Genomic DNA, 16,054 nt, shown 5'->3' with positions numbered 1-16,054 from the left:
CTGGATCCGGAGGCTGGTGGGGTGGTAGGTGAGGACAGGGGGAACTCTGTCCCTGCTGTGATGGCGGGAAGATGGGGTGAGGGCCGAAGTGCGGGAAATGGAGAGATGCGGGTGAGGGCATCATTGATCACCGTAGAAGGGAAACCACGATCCTTAAAGAAAGAGGACATTTGAGATGTCCTGGAACGGAAAGCCTCATTCTGGGAGCAGATGCGGCAGAAACGGAGGAACTGCGAATAGGGAATGGCATTTTTGCATGTGGCGGGGTGGGAAGAGGTATAGTTGAGGTAGTTATGAGAGTCAGTGGGCTTGCAGAAGATGTCAGTGGACAGTCTGTCTCCAGAGATGGAGACCGAGACATCGAGAAAGAGGAGAGAAGTGTCCGAGATAGACCAAGTGAATTTGAGGGCTGGGTGGAAGTTTGAAGTAAAGTCGATGAAATTGATGAGCTCAGCATGGGTGGAGGAAGCAGCACCAATGTAGTCGTCAATGTATTGAAGGAAAGGTTGGGGAGCAGTACCAGAATAGGTTTGGAGCGCAGGCTGTTCCACATAACCAACCAAGGGGCAGGCATAGCTGGGTCCCATGCGAGTTCCCATAGCTACACCCCTAGTCTGAAGAAAGTGGGAAGAGCCAAAAGAGAAGTTAGTAAGTGTTATTAAGTTATTAAGACCCCACCACTAAGCACATCTTTCCCTCTCCATCCCTCTCCGCTTTCCGCAGGGATCGATCCCTCCGCGACTCACTTATCCGCACGTCCATCCCCACGGATCTCCCACCCGGCACTTAACCCTGTACGCGTAAGTGCTATACCTGTCCCTACACCTCCTCTCTTAGCACCATTCAGGGCCCCAAACAGTCCTTCCAGGTGAGGCAACACTTCACTTGCGAATCTGTTGGGGTTATCTATTGCATCCGGTGCTCCCGGTGCGGCCTCCTCTACATCGGTGAAACCCGACGCACATTGGGGGACTGCTTCGTCGAGCACCTCCACTCCATCCGCCACAACAGACAGGATCTCCCGATAGCCACCCACTTCAACTCTGCTTCCCATTCCCATTCAGATATGTCCATACATGGCCTTCTCTACTGCCATGATAAGGCTAAACTCAAGTTGGAGGAGCAACACCTCATATACCGTCTAGGTAGTCTCCAGCCCCTTGGTATGAACATAGAATTCTCCAACTTTCGGTAATTCCCTCCCCCTCCCTTCCCCTATCCCTATTTCACATCACCTCCCTCGTAGTTCCGCCTCCTTCTACTATTGTTCTCCTGCCAATCACCTCCCTGCTTCCCCTCTCCCACCCCTTTGTCTTTCAAATTACTGTTTTTTTCAGCTACCAGCATTCTTCAAACCCTCCCCAAAGTTCTTCCTTCAGTCCTGATGAAGGGTTTCGGCCTGAAACGTCGTCTAATCTTTTCAACTGATGCTGACTGACCTGCTGAGTTCCTCCAGCACATTGTGAATGTTCCACTGAACCATCATCAATTCTAAACAACAGGAATTCTGCAGATGCTGGAAATTCAAGCAACATACATCAAAGTTGCTGGTGAACGCAGCAGGCCAAGCAGCATCTATAGGAAGAGGCGCAGTCGACGTTTCAGGCCGAGACCCTTCGTCAGGACATATTTCAATTCTGGTATGTTTCCCATACTAGCAATAAAGTGATTCTGATTTTTTTTTTTTGAAAAGCAAGTTAAATTTTGGGCCACGGATTCAATGCTGTTAATAGGATTTCCATAACATACATTTATTACTTCTAGACTTGGTTCTTTCAACACACTCCAGGCTGGCCATTCTCCAAAAAAAACGTGTGGCAACACTGAACTGTACTTCTGAGACAACGTTACTCTGGACCAAAACGCACTGTGTTGTGCACCTTGGCCTGGAGAAACGTTGTCTCGTTTGACGGTACACATGTTTATGGTTGAATGACAATAAACTTGAACTTGAAGCTTAATTTGACCTTCATCACTTCATTGTGACTTCAACTGAAAAGGCTTAAAGCTCTTGAATTGCTTTCCTTAACCTGTTAAGTATTCTGTCCAAAATTAGGATGCCCTCACAGACTTACCTCCAAGTAAGATTTTGGGTTATCTGCCAAAGTATCATATACAGCTTGATGTCAGTTTTTCAGTTAATATGGCTTCTGTGAAACATCCACTACTCAATAGGCACTGCAGAAATGGGATGCTAGGAAAAAGAGACAAAAGAGTTTATTTTTTTTTAAATCTCTTTCTCTCTCTGAAGTAGGATCTCAGATCTGAAATGTGAACTCTCTTTCCCTTCCAGATGCTGTTTGACAAGCCGAGAATTTCCAGCATTTCCTGTCTTCCTCCAGCATGCTCAATGTTTTTGATTTTCAAGATCAGTTTTAGCTGCAATAACATCTACAATTGAGTAACATAGGTCTGTAAAACTTGTATTCAGGCTGCCTAGCTAATGCAAGGGAGTCTGCCCATCACTTGTGGAACTGCATACTAGCAAGGAATCATTGCTGTCAATGGTAAGGTTGCAAGGAGAGGGTTCGATGGGGGCAGCAAAAAAAAAAATCAAAAATGTCCTCAGATACTTCCTATGTTCTTAAAAAAAAATCAATCATTTGTAGTTATTTAAATAGCTCAAAAGAAATGGATAGTTAATTAGCACTAAGCATGATTGGATGCTTAATATATCAAAATTGTCAAAAGAAGCAGCAGGAAATATACAGCAGGTCTATCAGAATCCAAAAACGTAAATGTTAAAAATTCAGTTTCTGATAGATCAGGACAAAAATAACTACACTAGTAGGGTGATTGCAATTTGAAACTACTTCCTTCATCCAAAAGCATACTAGTAGCTAATTAAAATGTGATTAATAGCTTTTTTATTAAAGATGTTTAGGAAAACAAAGCACCGAAAGATGAATTTTGGTCACTGAACAGGCATGTTAATGAATAACCGCAAGGGTTTCTAAATTGCCAATGTCCTGGATTTCCATGTTATGAATAACTTTAAACAATAAGTAAGCTTTCAGATCAGTGATAATCAACACCGGCCACTCTATATGGCCTTTTATGATCTTAATTGTTTACATCAGTGAGGAGGAACAGTGAAACACCCTCTTGAAATTTGGCTGACCACCAAAATTCATCTCCATTTTAAATTTGCTTCACAGTAGCATGCAAGTCACAATCTTAATCAGTAACTGTACAGCAGACCCATTCTCAGCAAGACAGCCAGACAGGACTGGATTAATGCTTGACATTTCCCCCAGTCTTTCTTGCTCAACAAACCTCCAAGGGAAATGACAATAATTCTCAGAAATAACAGAAAGCCATCAGGCCTTCAGTGATTATGCTCCAGAACTAAGGTCCCTGAAACTTCAGTATTGAATTTGCAGTTTATAGGCACACTTGTGTTTGCACATACTCAAAGGACATCATTGTCCTGAAGTGTGTTGGAGAACAGGCCTCATATTCAATACTCACAAGACAAATGTCCTCCAGCAACCTGCCTCTACTTCACAAAGTGCCCTTCGACAATAAATATCATGGCCCAACACTGGATGATGCACATCATCTAATTTTTCTCAAAACCACTTCTCAGAAAAGGCAGATATTGATGATGAAATTCACTATTCCCTTCAGAGCACCGGCAGAACCTTTGATTGATTGACCATAGGAGTATATGAGCTGGCACAAAACCTTGATCAGGCAGGAGTGATCCCTGCCTTGCCATCTACCGGTGAGATATGGACTATCCTGGAGATCAGGCATATCAAGGCAATGGAATAGTATTATTAAAACTTTCTCTGTAAAATCCTCCAAATGCATTGGCAAAATATCATCAGCACTGGGCCCTTTGTGCTCCAGTCAGCTACCATCATAGAATCAAACAGCTTGGAATCAGGCCATTGGGCCTGCTTGTCCAAACTGACCATCATTCAGTGTTTAGTCTTTCAATGCCTAAGTGATGAAGGGTATAGATAGGGTAAATGCAAGCAGGCTTTTTCCCACAGAGCTTGGTATAGACTAAAACTAGAGGTCATAGGTTAAGGGTAAAAGATGAAATATTTAAGAGGAACTTCTTCACTCATAGGCGGAATGTGGTGGATGCCAGCGTAAGTGGTGGATGCGGATTTGATTTAAACATTTAAGAGAAATTTGTATAGGTACATGGATGGGAGGGTGTGGAGGGCAATGGTCTAGGCGCAGGGTTGATTGGACTGGGCAGGCACCAGTTTGCCACTGACTAGGTGGGCTGAACAGCCCGTTTCTGTGCTGTAGTGCTCTGTGACTCTATAATTCAAGTGTTCATCAAGACATCTCTTAAAAGCTATCAGTACCTGCCACTCAAATCAAACACGTTATTCTAACTTGTCAAACAAAATGTTAGGAGATGGACAAGGGAAATGTTCAAGAACGTGCTCAAAGCCTTCTTGAAGAAATGCAACGTTTTCACTGACTATTGGGAATCTCTGACCTTATGTCTGCTCAGAGAAGAGCAAAAACATTCAGGTAAGTATTGAGAAGTCTGAGATATACATTGCGAGCACATAAAAACCAGAAGTGGTTGATGGACTGACCACCTTAAAACCTACCCATCCTGATGCTCTGCCTGATTTCCTGCCACATCTCTGTAAGAGCCTCCCGTTAGCACATCAACCTCATCATACAACTTAGAACCCCAAAGAACAGAATGGACACTAGACATTCAAAATCTCGAGGAAATACCTAACAGGAATAAAAGTAACCTTTACACATGTTCTTCTTTATCTTGCCCAACAGCTATCAGTTTGTGTTCCCTTTATGAAATTAAAAGATAGAAATAAAAATTGGTGATTGCAAGAATTTCAATAAAGAAATCCCTAAAGAGAGTGAAACTCACTTGAAATTGCATTTGCAGGCTGATGCCTCTACTCAGATGTAATGGAAACCCGCCATGGAGGAGCTCCACTCAGTCAAACGTGTAAAATCAGCACATTCATGGACTCCTAAATCCTGCCCACTGTCAGCAGGGAGATTCATCAAGCAATGCACTCCGATGAGACAAATAAAAACTGAGTTACTAAACTGAAATTTGACGGTAGCCCAAGCATGAAAACTGATCACCAAGTTCCTGCATAACTTCCAGTACCAACAGCAAAGACAGAGGAGGTGTATCTACTACAACAGAATGTAGATTAGAAACATTTCATTTCAAACAAACAAAAGAGGCAACCCCGAGAATAGAGGAGTCGGCGCATTCAATAAAGCACTTAATTTCCACCTGGCCAAAAGTAGAAACAACGTTTCTTCCCTGTACTCAATCGAAGAGTTTTGAGGTTTGCTCCAGAAATGCCTTAAATCTGCCGCTTTAGATAAATATTTTAACTGAAATCAGTTTTTCTCTCTCGTCCCAGACTTTAGTTGTTATTCAATAGAGTATCTAAACACACTTAATCCCTCCATTTTAAACTACTCAACTCTTCTCTCAACTTTCAGGATGTCCATGGGACCCAAGTCCGTCATCTGGCATTACTTACAGGCGAAAAAAAAGTTTAACGATAACACTTAGAAACTACAACTAATGTTTTTGTGACTTATCTTTCACCTTTCTGCGGAATTCTACGAATTTTCACATCCCAGAAAGACAATTCTGTCAGAGTAAAAAAAGTACTCTTAAGGAACTCAGGGGAAGATGGAGTATCCGGCTTTTCCAGGGCAGCAGGTGGCGCCCGGCTTGGACGCTTTTACTTCGGCAGGTGGCGCTGCGTTTGGAGGACCCGGCCGGTTATTGGCTGCTCCCCTGCCGGCGGGTGGCGCTTCTTGTCGCGGTGCCGGAAGTAGCTGCGGTTGCCATGTAAGATTCCTGTCAGTGTGTGTTGTTGGTCGGAATTCCTTCGCTCTGGTGCGGGAGCGAAGAAAAAAGTCGTCCAAAGCAGCACGGTTGAGGTGCCGCTGTCTGTTCTTTTTAAACCCTCTTCTTCCTCCCTGGAGCGTGTTCGCTTCGTTAAAAGTGTTCGAGAATGTCGGTGGCGGGATTGAAGAAGCAGTTTTACAAGGCGAGTCAGGTAAGGCGGTTGGAGCGGGCTGGGCCGGGGGTCTAGTGCGGGGGAGCGGACTCGCGCCCCAGGGGCTGCCCGCTGTCACTCAGCCGCGGTGGTAGCAGAAACCCTGCAGCTGCCAGCTGTAGCCGTGTTACTGCGGCGCCAATGCAACAACGTCTTCCTCTCCGGCACGTCCCGGCATAAACGTTTTCGATGCTTTTGGTTCGGTTAGCAGTTTGAACCGAGTCCTAACTAGTCCGGTGCATTCTATTTGAATGTAACTTTTTTCCTCTGTGCAAAGGGCTTTTGAGAACGAGAAACAGCAAGGTTTACTAGTTGGGTAACGGGAAACGGCAAAGTTTACTATTTCAAATACAAATTATTGTTTTTGTTACTCAAAATACAAAAAAAAGATCTGACTTTTCCTCAGGTCTTTAGTTACTAGACGTAATTGTTTATAATGTTGCTATTTTAAAAATTGATTTCAACTTTTTATTAATGTGAAAAGCGCACAATCGATTTCCAGTAGATTGTGTTATGTTCCACGATTTTTTTGTGTGTTTCTAATAGTGGTTATCCAGAGAGAATTCTACAGTGTTTGGTGGTTTCATGGAAAAGCATTTGCAACATCTGTTACAACTTAAATATTCAACCCCGGTTAACTTGCTCGTTGCCTGGACGTTTCAAACAAAACATCTGCCATTCCCCGAGGGTAATGAAAAAGTATAGCAATTGACTATAACCAGTAACTGGCGACTGGTACTAGAAAGAATTGCAAGTTCGACTTTAACTAAGCAGTCCAAATGGTATTGTTTCCGTGGTGTTCATGAATTATGAAAAATCAGAGTGGCTGCGCCAGATTTCTTCTTAATAACTACTTTGATAAAGTTTTTAGTTAGATGCTGCGCAAGGATACATTGGATGTTATGCTGTGTTAATACTATTTGGACGAAGTATTGGAAGATTTAGTAGCCATGGAACGGTTATGTTGTGTAGAATCATATGGGTGAATCTGGACTCTTAGTTCCCTATTTTATATCTTAAGATTATTTTATTGACTTTTAACTAAAGTGTTTTAAAGTGTGCTAGGCACTTTCAGGCATTAAAGTTGAAAGAAGAGATCTGATGAATTGATGTTTTGGTGATTGCAAAAAGGACAGCCTATGTCTTTGGTGATTTTTTAAAAATCAGAAATCCTACAAATGATTATCAAAATATCTATACTGGAAAGTTGTTGAGATTGAGTAACAACTGGAATGGAGATGGATGTAAAGTTCTTCATGGTTGAATAATTAATGTCTTATATTTGAAAAATAGCTTTTTTTTGTTGTAACTCAAAGAAATAACAGTAGACCAAACACCTACTTGATGATAACTGTGGAGAAGTATAGTTTTTTGAAAAGTTCTGGGTTTTTTTTTACATCCCAGATTGGCATGAATTTGTCTTTCTCTATCTGCAAAATGAGTTTTACTAAAAGAATTATAAGAACGAATTTTAGGACTAGCTTAAGATGATATTAATGTATTTAGGACATCAGGTTTGTGGGCTTAGTGTCTTAAATTACACATGTCATAGGAAGGATACAGAAGATGTAGAGCAGGAGTTCCCAACCTTTTTTATGCCATGGATCAATACCATTAAGCAAGGGGCCCATGGACTCTGGGTTGGGAACCCCTGGTGTAGATGGTTTACTTGGATGCTGCTTGGACTAGAAAGCACGTCTTATGAGGAAAGGTTGAGTGATCTAGGACTTTCCTCTTTGGGAGAATGACAGAGGACTTGACGGAGGTGTACAATATTGAGAGTGGCCAGACAGCACCTTTCTTTCCAGGGCAGCAGTGGCCAACATCAGAGGACATCCTAAAGTGAAGTTTAGGGAAGGTGTCAGGTAGGTTTTTGTTTACAGAGTGGCAATTAACTGGAACGCACGGCCAGGCTGATACAGTAGGGATTGTTAAGAGGCACGCTGATGAAAGAAAAATGAAGTGTAATGGGTTATCTGGGAGGAAAGGGTTAGATTGATTGTGGAGCAGCTTTATTTAAGTTGGTGAAACACCGTGGGCTGAGGGGAGTGTACTGTGCTGTACAGTTCTATGTATACGGACTGGAAAATGATCTCTGCAGTAGAACCACTCAGCAGCAAAGTTAAAACTAAATCATTAGTTTTAAGAAATCTCAAGACATTCCTTGGGGAGCATTATTTGTTGAATGCAGTTGTCTAAGTAGACTGTCTCTGCCAGTCACATAAAGACAACTCATTTATGTAATATCTGTTTTCAAGCATACAGTTTTCCAATGATATGTTATATATCCATGTTCTAGGCTGCTGTCAATTTTTTAAAAAATAGAAGTTAATTTAGGGAGATGGTTTGGCCTTATAGAATTATAAATCGGGCTTCCATCTGCAGAGATACCAAGCAACTAGTATGATTTCCTAACTTCCTGGTTGCTGCTGGAATGTAGAAGACTTTGCTCTAGGCAGGAAAGAAAATTTCATGGGTTGGGTGACATGTGCCACTGTTAGAAAGTAGGACATGTTTATCTATGGCAAACGCAGGATATTTCATTATTTCCCAGTTAGAATAAAAAGGATTTTGTAACTAGATCTTAATTATGTGGTTTACTGCTTTTAAATGTGGTCTGTAGAGCACTTGGCAATAGAATAAGTATTTTCATACAAATGCAACGGACTTGTTTTAAAAATATTTTAGTTGTACAGTCATCCCTCGGTATCCGCGGGGCATTGGTTCCAGGACCCCCCGCAGACCCCAAAATCCGTGGATGCTCAAATCCCTTACATAAAATGACGTAGTATTTGCATATAACCTATGCACATCCTCCCGTATAGTTTAAATCATCTCTAGATTACTTATAGTACCTAATACATTGTAAATGCTATGTAAATATACTGTATTGTTTAGGGAATAATGACAAGAAAAAAATGTCTGTGCATGTTCAGTACAGATGCAATCATCACCATCCGCGGTTGATATTTTTGCTCCGCGGTTGGTTGAATCTGTGGATGCAGAGGGCTGACTGTATACTGTTTTTGGTACATATTACGTAGAATATATTTGAATATCTTGGTTTGTGTATAGATAATAAGCACTTGAATTATGTTCTGAAGAGTAATTGTGATTCTGCTTGCAAATATTTTGATGAAGTAGGAGTGATGATGAACTGCTTGCCCCGTCATTTGCAAGAACAAAATCTGAAACTTTATGAAACTGTGTTGTGGTTGTTCACTTGCAGATGGAAGCAAGGTTATGCTAATGCCTGTATTTTGTTGTAGACCTGAAATTGGCTATTTCTATAGTGTTTGCTTGGGCCAATTACTCACATAATATGCCATAAGCATCAAATGTTTTGAATAGTTCATGTCCAATTTCCTATGGTGTTCTTCAAAGAGTTTTATAGTATTTATTTTAGTCCATGTGTATAAAAAGAGGAGTTTCAATCTGAGTGCCTTTGACAAAAGGGAATTTATATTCTGTAGGATGGTGCATAGAACTTGCCCTGAACATGTATTTGAGTCCTGGAGAATCATTAACCTAAAATCTTCTGATTTGATAATGATTCTTAAGACAAGTGAATAATTACAATTTGGTTCTTTCATTTCAGAGGATTTCCCCATTTGCTTGTTGTTATCTTGTAATGAGTGGTAAGAGATCTGTTTAGCATAGTTATATTGTTGGATGCAACATGAATTTCACACTTAAAGGCAATTTCTAAGTAGCTATGACCATTATTGAAATAGTATTTAACCATCTGGCTTTGGGGCTTTTAGGCAGTACTCAACTAAGAATTATACTATTAAAATTAATACTATTACAATGAACTGTTGTTGGAGAGTTATTGAGTGTTATTGGAGTGTTATTATTCAGACTTAATTTATTTTATCATGCACTGAACCACAATGCTTTCAATAGTTCATCAGTTTAAGAGAATTTCCCAAATTTTAGCTGAGTTAGTTGATTACCTATTCTTTACTTCCCAGTTGGAGCAATTTAGATGGGAATTAGCAACAGTGTTAGTGCCGCTGGTGCCTCACAGTTCCAGGGGCTCAGATCCAATTGTGATCTTGGGTACTGAGCATGTGGAGTTTCCATGTTCTCTCTGACAGGAGTTTTCACCATTAACCTTGTGTTCTGCCTTTAAGTTTGCCCTTCTAAAGTTTATTACTTCACACTTTTGTGAATTTACCTCCATTAATGGAACATTGACAGGATACAAAGCTTGTGACAGCCAAGTTTCTGTAATGGACACATTATAATTGGTTTAACTGATCCATACTCCAAGTTTGTCACTCTTTTGTCTGATACTTCCTGTATTAAACACATTTTAACATACCCAGCGTAACTGCATTTCTGTCCGATACATTGCTCATCCTTTCTCACATTCTCTCTATTTATTGCATCTACCCTTACACCAACAGGTCTATCGTCTGACCTGTCATTCTGGTTCCCATTTCAAACCTCCCTTGGTAAACCTGCCCACAAGAGCATTGATCTCTCCTGAGTTCAGGTGTAATACTTTTGTACAGCTCATACCTTGTCCAGAAGAGATCACAATTGTCTAATCTTCCCCCCTGCTCTAAATCTATAGATTAGAGTAACGGAATTACAACATGGGCTGTAATTTCAGAGTTTAATTCCTGCTGTTTTCTGTAAGGAATTTGTATGTTCTGTGTGACCGAGTGAGTTTGCTGCGGATGCTCCAGCTTCTTCTCTCATTCCAAAAGACATACCGTCAGGGTTAATGAGTTGTGGGCACGCTCTGTTGGCGTCAGCAGCAAGGCGACACTTTCAGGCTGCCCAGCTCAGTGCCCAATGATTTGATGTTAGTGACACATTTCACTGTATGTTTCAATGTACATATAACAAAGCTAATCTTTAATCTCTTTAAATTTTCAGCCACACATTTATCTGTCATATTATCCATCCTTACCCTCAGTGGCATTGGCAGCAATCCAAAGATTGCTATCCTTGGTACTGCTTTGTAACTTCTTTGGTCTCTCCATTTGCTCTTCAGGACTTCATCCCTTTCCATAGTTATGTTGTTGGTACCAATGTACACCATGACCTTTGGCAGCTCACCCTCGCCCTTAAGAATGCTGTGGACTCAATCATCCCTAACCCTGGCACCTAATCGTAATGATCCAGGAGTAGCAGAAGGGATTGTGGAGGCATTAGTAATGATCTTTCAAGAGTCACTAGTTTCTGGAGTGGTTCTAGAAAACTGGAAAATTGCAAATGCCACATCAATCTGTAAGAAAGGAGGGAGACAACAAAGGAAATTATAGGCCAGTTAGCCTGACTTCAGTGATTGGGAAGATGTTGAAGTCCATTATTAAGGATGAGGTTGCGAGCTACTTAGAGGTGCATGATAAAGTAAACCCAAGTCAGTATAGTTTCCTTAAGGGGAAATCTTGCCTGACAAATCTGTTGGGAATTATTTGAGGAAATAACAGGCAGGATAGACAAAAGAGAGTCAGTGAATGTTGTTTACATTGATTTTTTCAGAAGGCCTTCACAAGGTGCTGCACATGAGTTTGCTTAAAAAGTTCAGAGCCCTTGATATTACAGGAAAGATACTAGTATGGATAGAACATTGGTTGATTGGCAGGAGGCGAAGAATTGAAATAAAGGGGGCCTGTTCTGGTTGGCTGCTTGTGACAATGGTGTTCCGCAGGGGTCGGTATTGGGACATTTTCTTTTCATGTTGTATGTCAACAATTTGGATGGCGGAATTATTGGCTTTGTGGCCAAATTCACAGACAATGCAAAGCTGGGTGGAGGGACAGGTCATGTTGAAGAAGCAGGGAGTCTGCAGAAGGACTTGGACAAATTGGGTGCGTTGGCAAAGAAGTCGCAGATGGAATATAGTGTCAGGAAGAAATGGTCATGCACTTTGTTAGATGGAATAAAGACATAGACTATTTTTTAAATGGGGAGAAAATTCAAAAATCAGAGGTGCACAGGGATCTGGAGTCCTATGCAGGATTCCTTAAGGTTAACTTGCAGGTTGAGTCGGTGGGAAGGAAGACAAATGCAATGTCGGCATTCATTTTGCGAGGACTGGAATAAAAGAATAAGGATGTGATACTGAGGCTTTATAAGGCATTGGTTAGACTGCAATTGGAGTATTGTGAGCAGTTTTGGACCCCTTATCTAAGAAAAGATATGCAGGCATTGGAGAAGGTCCAGAGGAGGTCCACGTCAATGATTCTGGGAATGAAAGGATTGATGGGGGGGGGGGAGCATTTGATCTACAGAATTTCTTGTCTGTTCCCCCAAATATTGAATCCTCTATCACCACTGCTCTCCTTTTCTCTCCCCTTCCTTCATCTAATTCTTTATTTTGAACAGTGAAGAAGATTTTTTCTTTCCTCATTATGCAGTTAATCTCAATCAGTGGCCTCAATAATTTAACAGATAGGATCCTAATTTATTAGATTTGAATCCTTTCATAAATTGAATTGTGCTCTTAATCTCTTCTATGGCATCTTTTTTACTTTTTGGAGATGAACATTGAACTACTTCTTTTGCATTTGGGATCTTAGCATTTTGCAGAAAAACATTGCAGTGCTGGAGCTCTGAAACTCACAATAGGCGATAATGAAAATATTCACAAGCTCAGTAGCGTCTGTGGAGAGCAAAACAGAACTTTCTGAGATCAAAACTGGGAAGAATTGAGGGAGTGACAAAAAGCCAAAAGAAAATGTTTGTAATGGCATGAAGAACAGTACAAAATTACAAAAAGGGTGATGGAATTCGGCAAAGACCTATCAGCATCAGTGAATGACAAATAGCAGCTGGGGCAGTTGTAAGAAGATGAAGACAAAAATGTGAAGTGACCAAGAGGGAAAGAGAAAAGAGTATGAATGCTGTAAGTATGACATATAATGTCGAGGATTGCCAATCTGAAGTTGTTAAACTTGATGTTATGTCCAGAAGGCTCTAATGTCCTTATTTGGACATTATGCTGCTCTTCCTCAGACTTACAATGAGATGTGAGGGAACAGTGTATGAAGCTGATGTCAGAATGGGAAAGGGTTGGGGAAGGAAGGTACCCAAACAGAAATCCTGTCAGAGAGGAACAGGGCTTTGAGTAGTTATTCAAGGAGGAAGACAGTGGATAAGTTATTTTTGCTGTTTTCTGCTTGTCAAACTATTCTTTGCATTTCTGGTCAGATGCTAAAAGCACTTCATTGGCTTTGTATCTACTCGGCACAATGACAATAAAGTTGAATCTAATCTGATCTAATTTGTTAAAAGTTATTTTGCTGTGCTGCTCCATAGCTGGCAGGGATGAGACAGGTTCAATGCTGGATCATTGTTGTTGTGAAATATAATGACCTTTCTGGGTTAGTTCTTTTTGCTCATTGAATCGTTGAAAATGTGCTTTATTTCTCAGATAAATAAGTTCCAATCAGCTGAGAGTGTCACTCAAATAATTGGAACCTTTGTATTGTGATACAGTATTACAGCAGAATCTCTTCCTGACAGGTGGTATGGATCAGAAATTTGTAGAATGTTAAAATGAAAGGTATTACTAATAGAAACGTAGAAAACTTACAGCACAATACAGGGCCTTCGGCTCACATAGCTGTGCCAAACGTGTCCTTACCTTAGAAATTAATGATGGAATTTACTGACTCTTTTAGTCATTTAATGATTTTAGCTTCCCTACACTAGTACAAAATACCTCAAACTCACAAGATCATAAGACAAAGGAGCAGAAGTAGGCTGTTCGGCCCACGGAGTCTGCTCCGCAGCTCCCCCATGAGCTAAACTATTCAGCTCGTACTGCAATATGGTAGAAATCATTTATATTTGCTTTTTTAGTGGTGATTATTGGACATGGAAGAATTTTTTTTTAAATATGAGCTGCATTTGTTGGAACTAAGGAACCAGTACTTTTTGTTTTGTTGACTTTACGCATGTTTAAATTTAAAACTAACCACCAGTATATGATGGATGAGTCAATAAGCTCAAAGGTGTTACAATAAATTAAAGTATAGTTTTCAGTCTCAGTCCCATTGCTGTTATTTTTTTTTCCTGTTTTCTTCTCATAACTCTTGCTGCAAAAGCAAAAACCTCTACTGCTTAACTATTTTATTTTATTTGAGATATTAAGCAGTATAACAAGCACTGACTATTCAACTTTGAGGTACGTTGTGGAATCACCAGGTATTGATAAGGAGCATGGACACTGACTTTTTCTTTCCCGCCACCACCCTATGCTATCTGTTTCCATTAGACTAAATATGTATAATCAGACTGCTGAGTCACTGAAGATGTGCTAAACCAAGCTGGAAATCAAATTGGGGATCTTCTTCTCAAGGTGGCTTTGTGTGCTAAAAATTGTTTTACCACTTTTTTCATTAATTTTTCCACTTTAGTGTACAGATAGTTTGTTACTTTAGCATGGCTGTACTAGTTAACTGGATGCTATAAATGTTAAACCTGCCCAATTAGATATTAAAAAATATATGGATTAGTCTAAAAAGAAATGGAGAGTCATGTTTATCTCTTTATTTGCAGTGCTTCCTTAAAATGAAATCTATCCCCTTTGCACATTTGACTTCTATAAATAAACTTCATTATAGAATTGTAGAACACCACAGTGCAGAAATAGGCCCTTTGGCCCATCTAGTCCTTGCTGGACCTTTAATCTGCCAACCCCTCCCATCCATCTCCCACATCGTCCTCTTTAACAGTCTTATCAGCCTCATCCACTAATGCCGGACTCGCAAGCAGCGTGACTGGTTCGATGAGAATGATGAGGAGATACAGGGTCGACTTGTTGAAAAGCATCGCCTTCGTCGTGCCCATCAGAACGACCCATCATCAGCTGCCAAGAAAAACGCCTTTACCAGTGCTTGCAAGATAGTTCAGAATAAACTGTGTAAAATGCAAGATGCTTGGCTGGGCGCCAAGGCAAATGAAATACAGGGATACGCTGACAGAAACGACTTGAGACGATTCTATGAAGCCCTCAACAGTCTCTACGGACCTCAGTCTCTCAGGAGTTCCCCCCCCCTCCTGAGTATAGATGGTAGAACTCTCATTACAGAGGAGGCTCAGATCCCCTGCAGAGATGGGCTGAACACTTTGAAGCCGTCCTCAACCGACCGTCATCTATTAACAATGAGACGATAGACAGGATTCCCCAGGTCGATATCAACAGCGCCATGGATGACCCACCGTTAGTAGCCAAAGTTATGGAAGCTGTCAGTCAGCTATCCAGTGGCAAAGCCCCAGGGGCAGACGCCATACCTGCAGAGATCTATAAAGCTGGTGGTCCTGTACTTATAGAGAAGCTCACTGAGTTGTTCAGTCTTTTTGGAAGGAAGGATCCATTCCTCAGGAACTTAAAGATGCATCCATTATACACCTCTACAAGAGGAAGGGCAATTGACAAGTATGGGACAACCACCGAGGAATTTCGCTGCTCTCCATCGCAGAAAAAACCCTTGCAAGAGTCCTGCTAAATTGTCTGGTCACTCATCTGGAGCTGGGCCTGCTGCCAGAGTCACAGTGTGGCTTTCATAAAGGTCGTGGGACTATTGACATGATTTTTGCCACATGCCAACTTCAGGAGAAGTGTCAGGAGCAGAATCACGAACTCTACACAAATTTTGTTGACCTCACGAAAGCCTTCGACACTGTCTGCCGACAAGGCCTGTGGAGGATCATGTCAAAGTTCAGCTGCCCCGCCAGATTCATTCAGATGGTTCGCCAGTTCCACGATAGCCAGAGTACTGGACGGCGGAGAATCATCTGAGGCGTTCCCAGTCACCAATGGTGTCAAACAGGGCTGTGAGCTCGCACCGACACCGTTCAGCATGCTGCTTACTGCCATGCTGAATGATGTCTTCCAGGACAGTGATGCTGGAATCGGCCTCAAGTACAGAGTGGATGGGAAGCTCTTCAACCTGGGGAGACTTCAAGCTATTACCAAAGTGAAGGAGTCTGTTCTGAGAGACTTCCTCTTTGCCGATGACTGCCCCTTGTATGCTCGCTCAGAGGCAGAGATG

The 16,054-nt window shown here is 41.4% G+C and overlaps 2 protein-coding genes across 2 annotated transcripts in view; one reads left to right on the top strand and one right to left on the bottom strand.

Annotated features, from left to right (window-relative positions):
• chaf1a (chromatin assembly factor 1, subunit A (p150)) overlaps positions 1–5,686 on the bottom strand; it is a 60,418-nt gene extending 54,732 nt beyond the window's left edge. The window contains exons 1-2 of the mRNA XM_063032431.1: positions 5,576–5,686; positions 2,076–2,194 (exon numbers count right to left, since the gene is read on the bottom strand). The gene's annotated coding sequence lies outside the window, so the exon portion shown is untranslated. The remainder of the gene's footprint in view (positions 1–2,075; positions 2,195–5,575) is intronic.
• Positions 5,687–5,815: 129 nt separating this feature from the next.
• Positions 5,816–16,054, top strand: part of sh3gl1b (SH3-domain GRB2-like 1b) — a 139,659-nt gene continuing 129,420 nt past the window's right edge. The window contains exon 1 of the mRNA XM_063032432.1: positions 5,816–6,035. Coding sequence (XP_062888502.1) covers positions 5,991–6,035 — 45 coding nt within the window. The 5' untranslated portion in view covers positions 5,816–5,990. The remainder of the gene's footprint in view (positions 6,036–16,054) is intronic.

Source organism: Mobula hypostoma, chromosome 24, assembly GCF_963921235.1.
Source record: "Mobula hypostoma chromosome 24, sMobHyp1.1, whole genome shotgun sequence".
In the NCBI taxonomy this organism is placed as follows: Eukaryota; Metazoa; Chordata; class Chondrichthyes; order Myliobatiformes; family Myliobatidae; genus Mobula; species Mobula hypostoma.
Note: the sequence above shows the minus strand (reverse complement) of the source record. Positions and strands in the feature narration are given on the sequence as shown.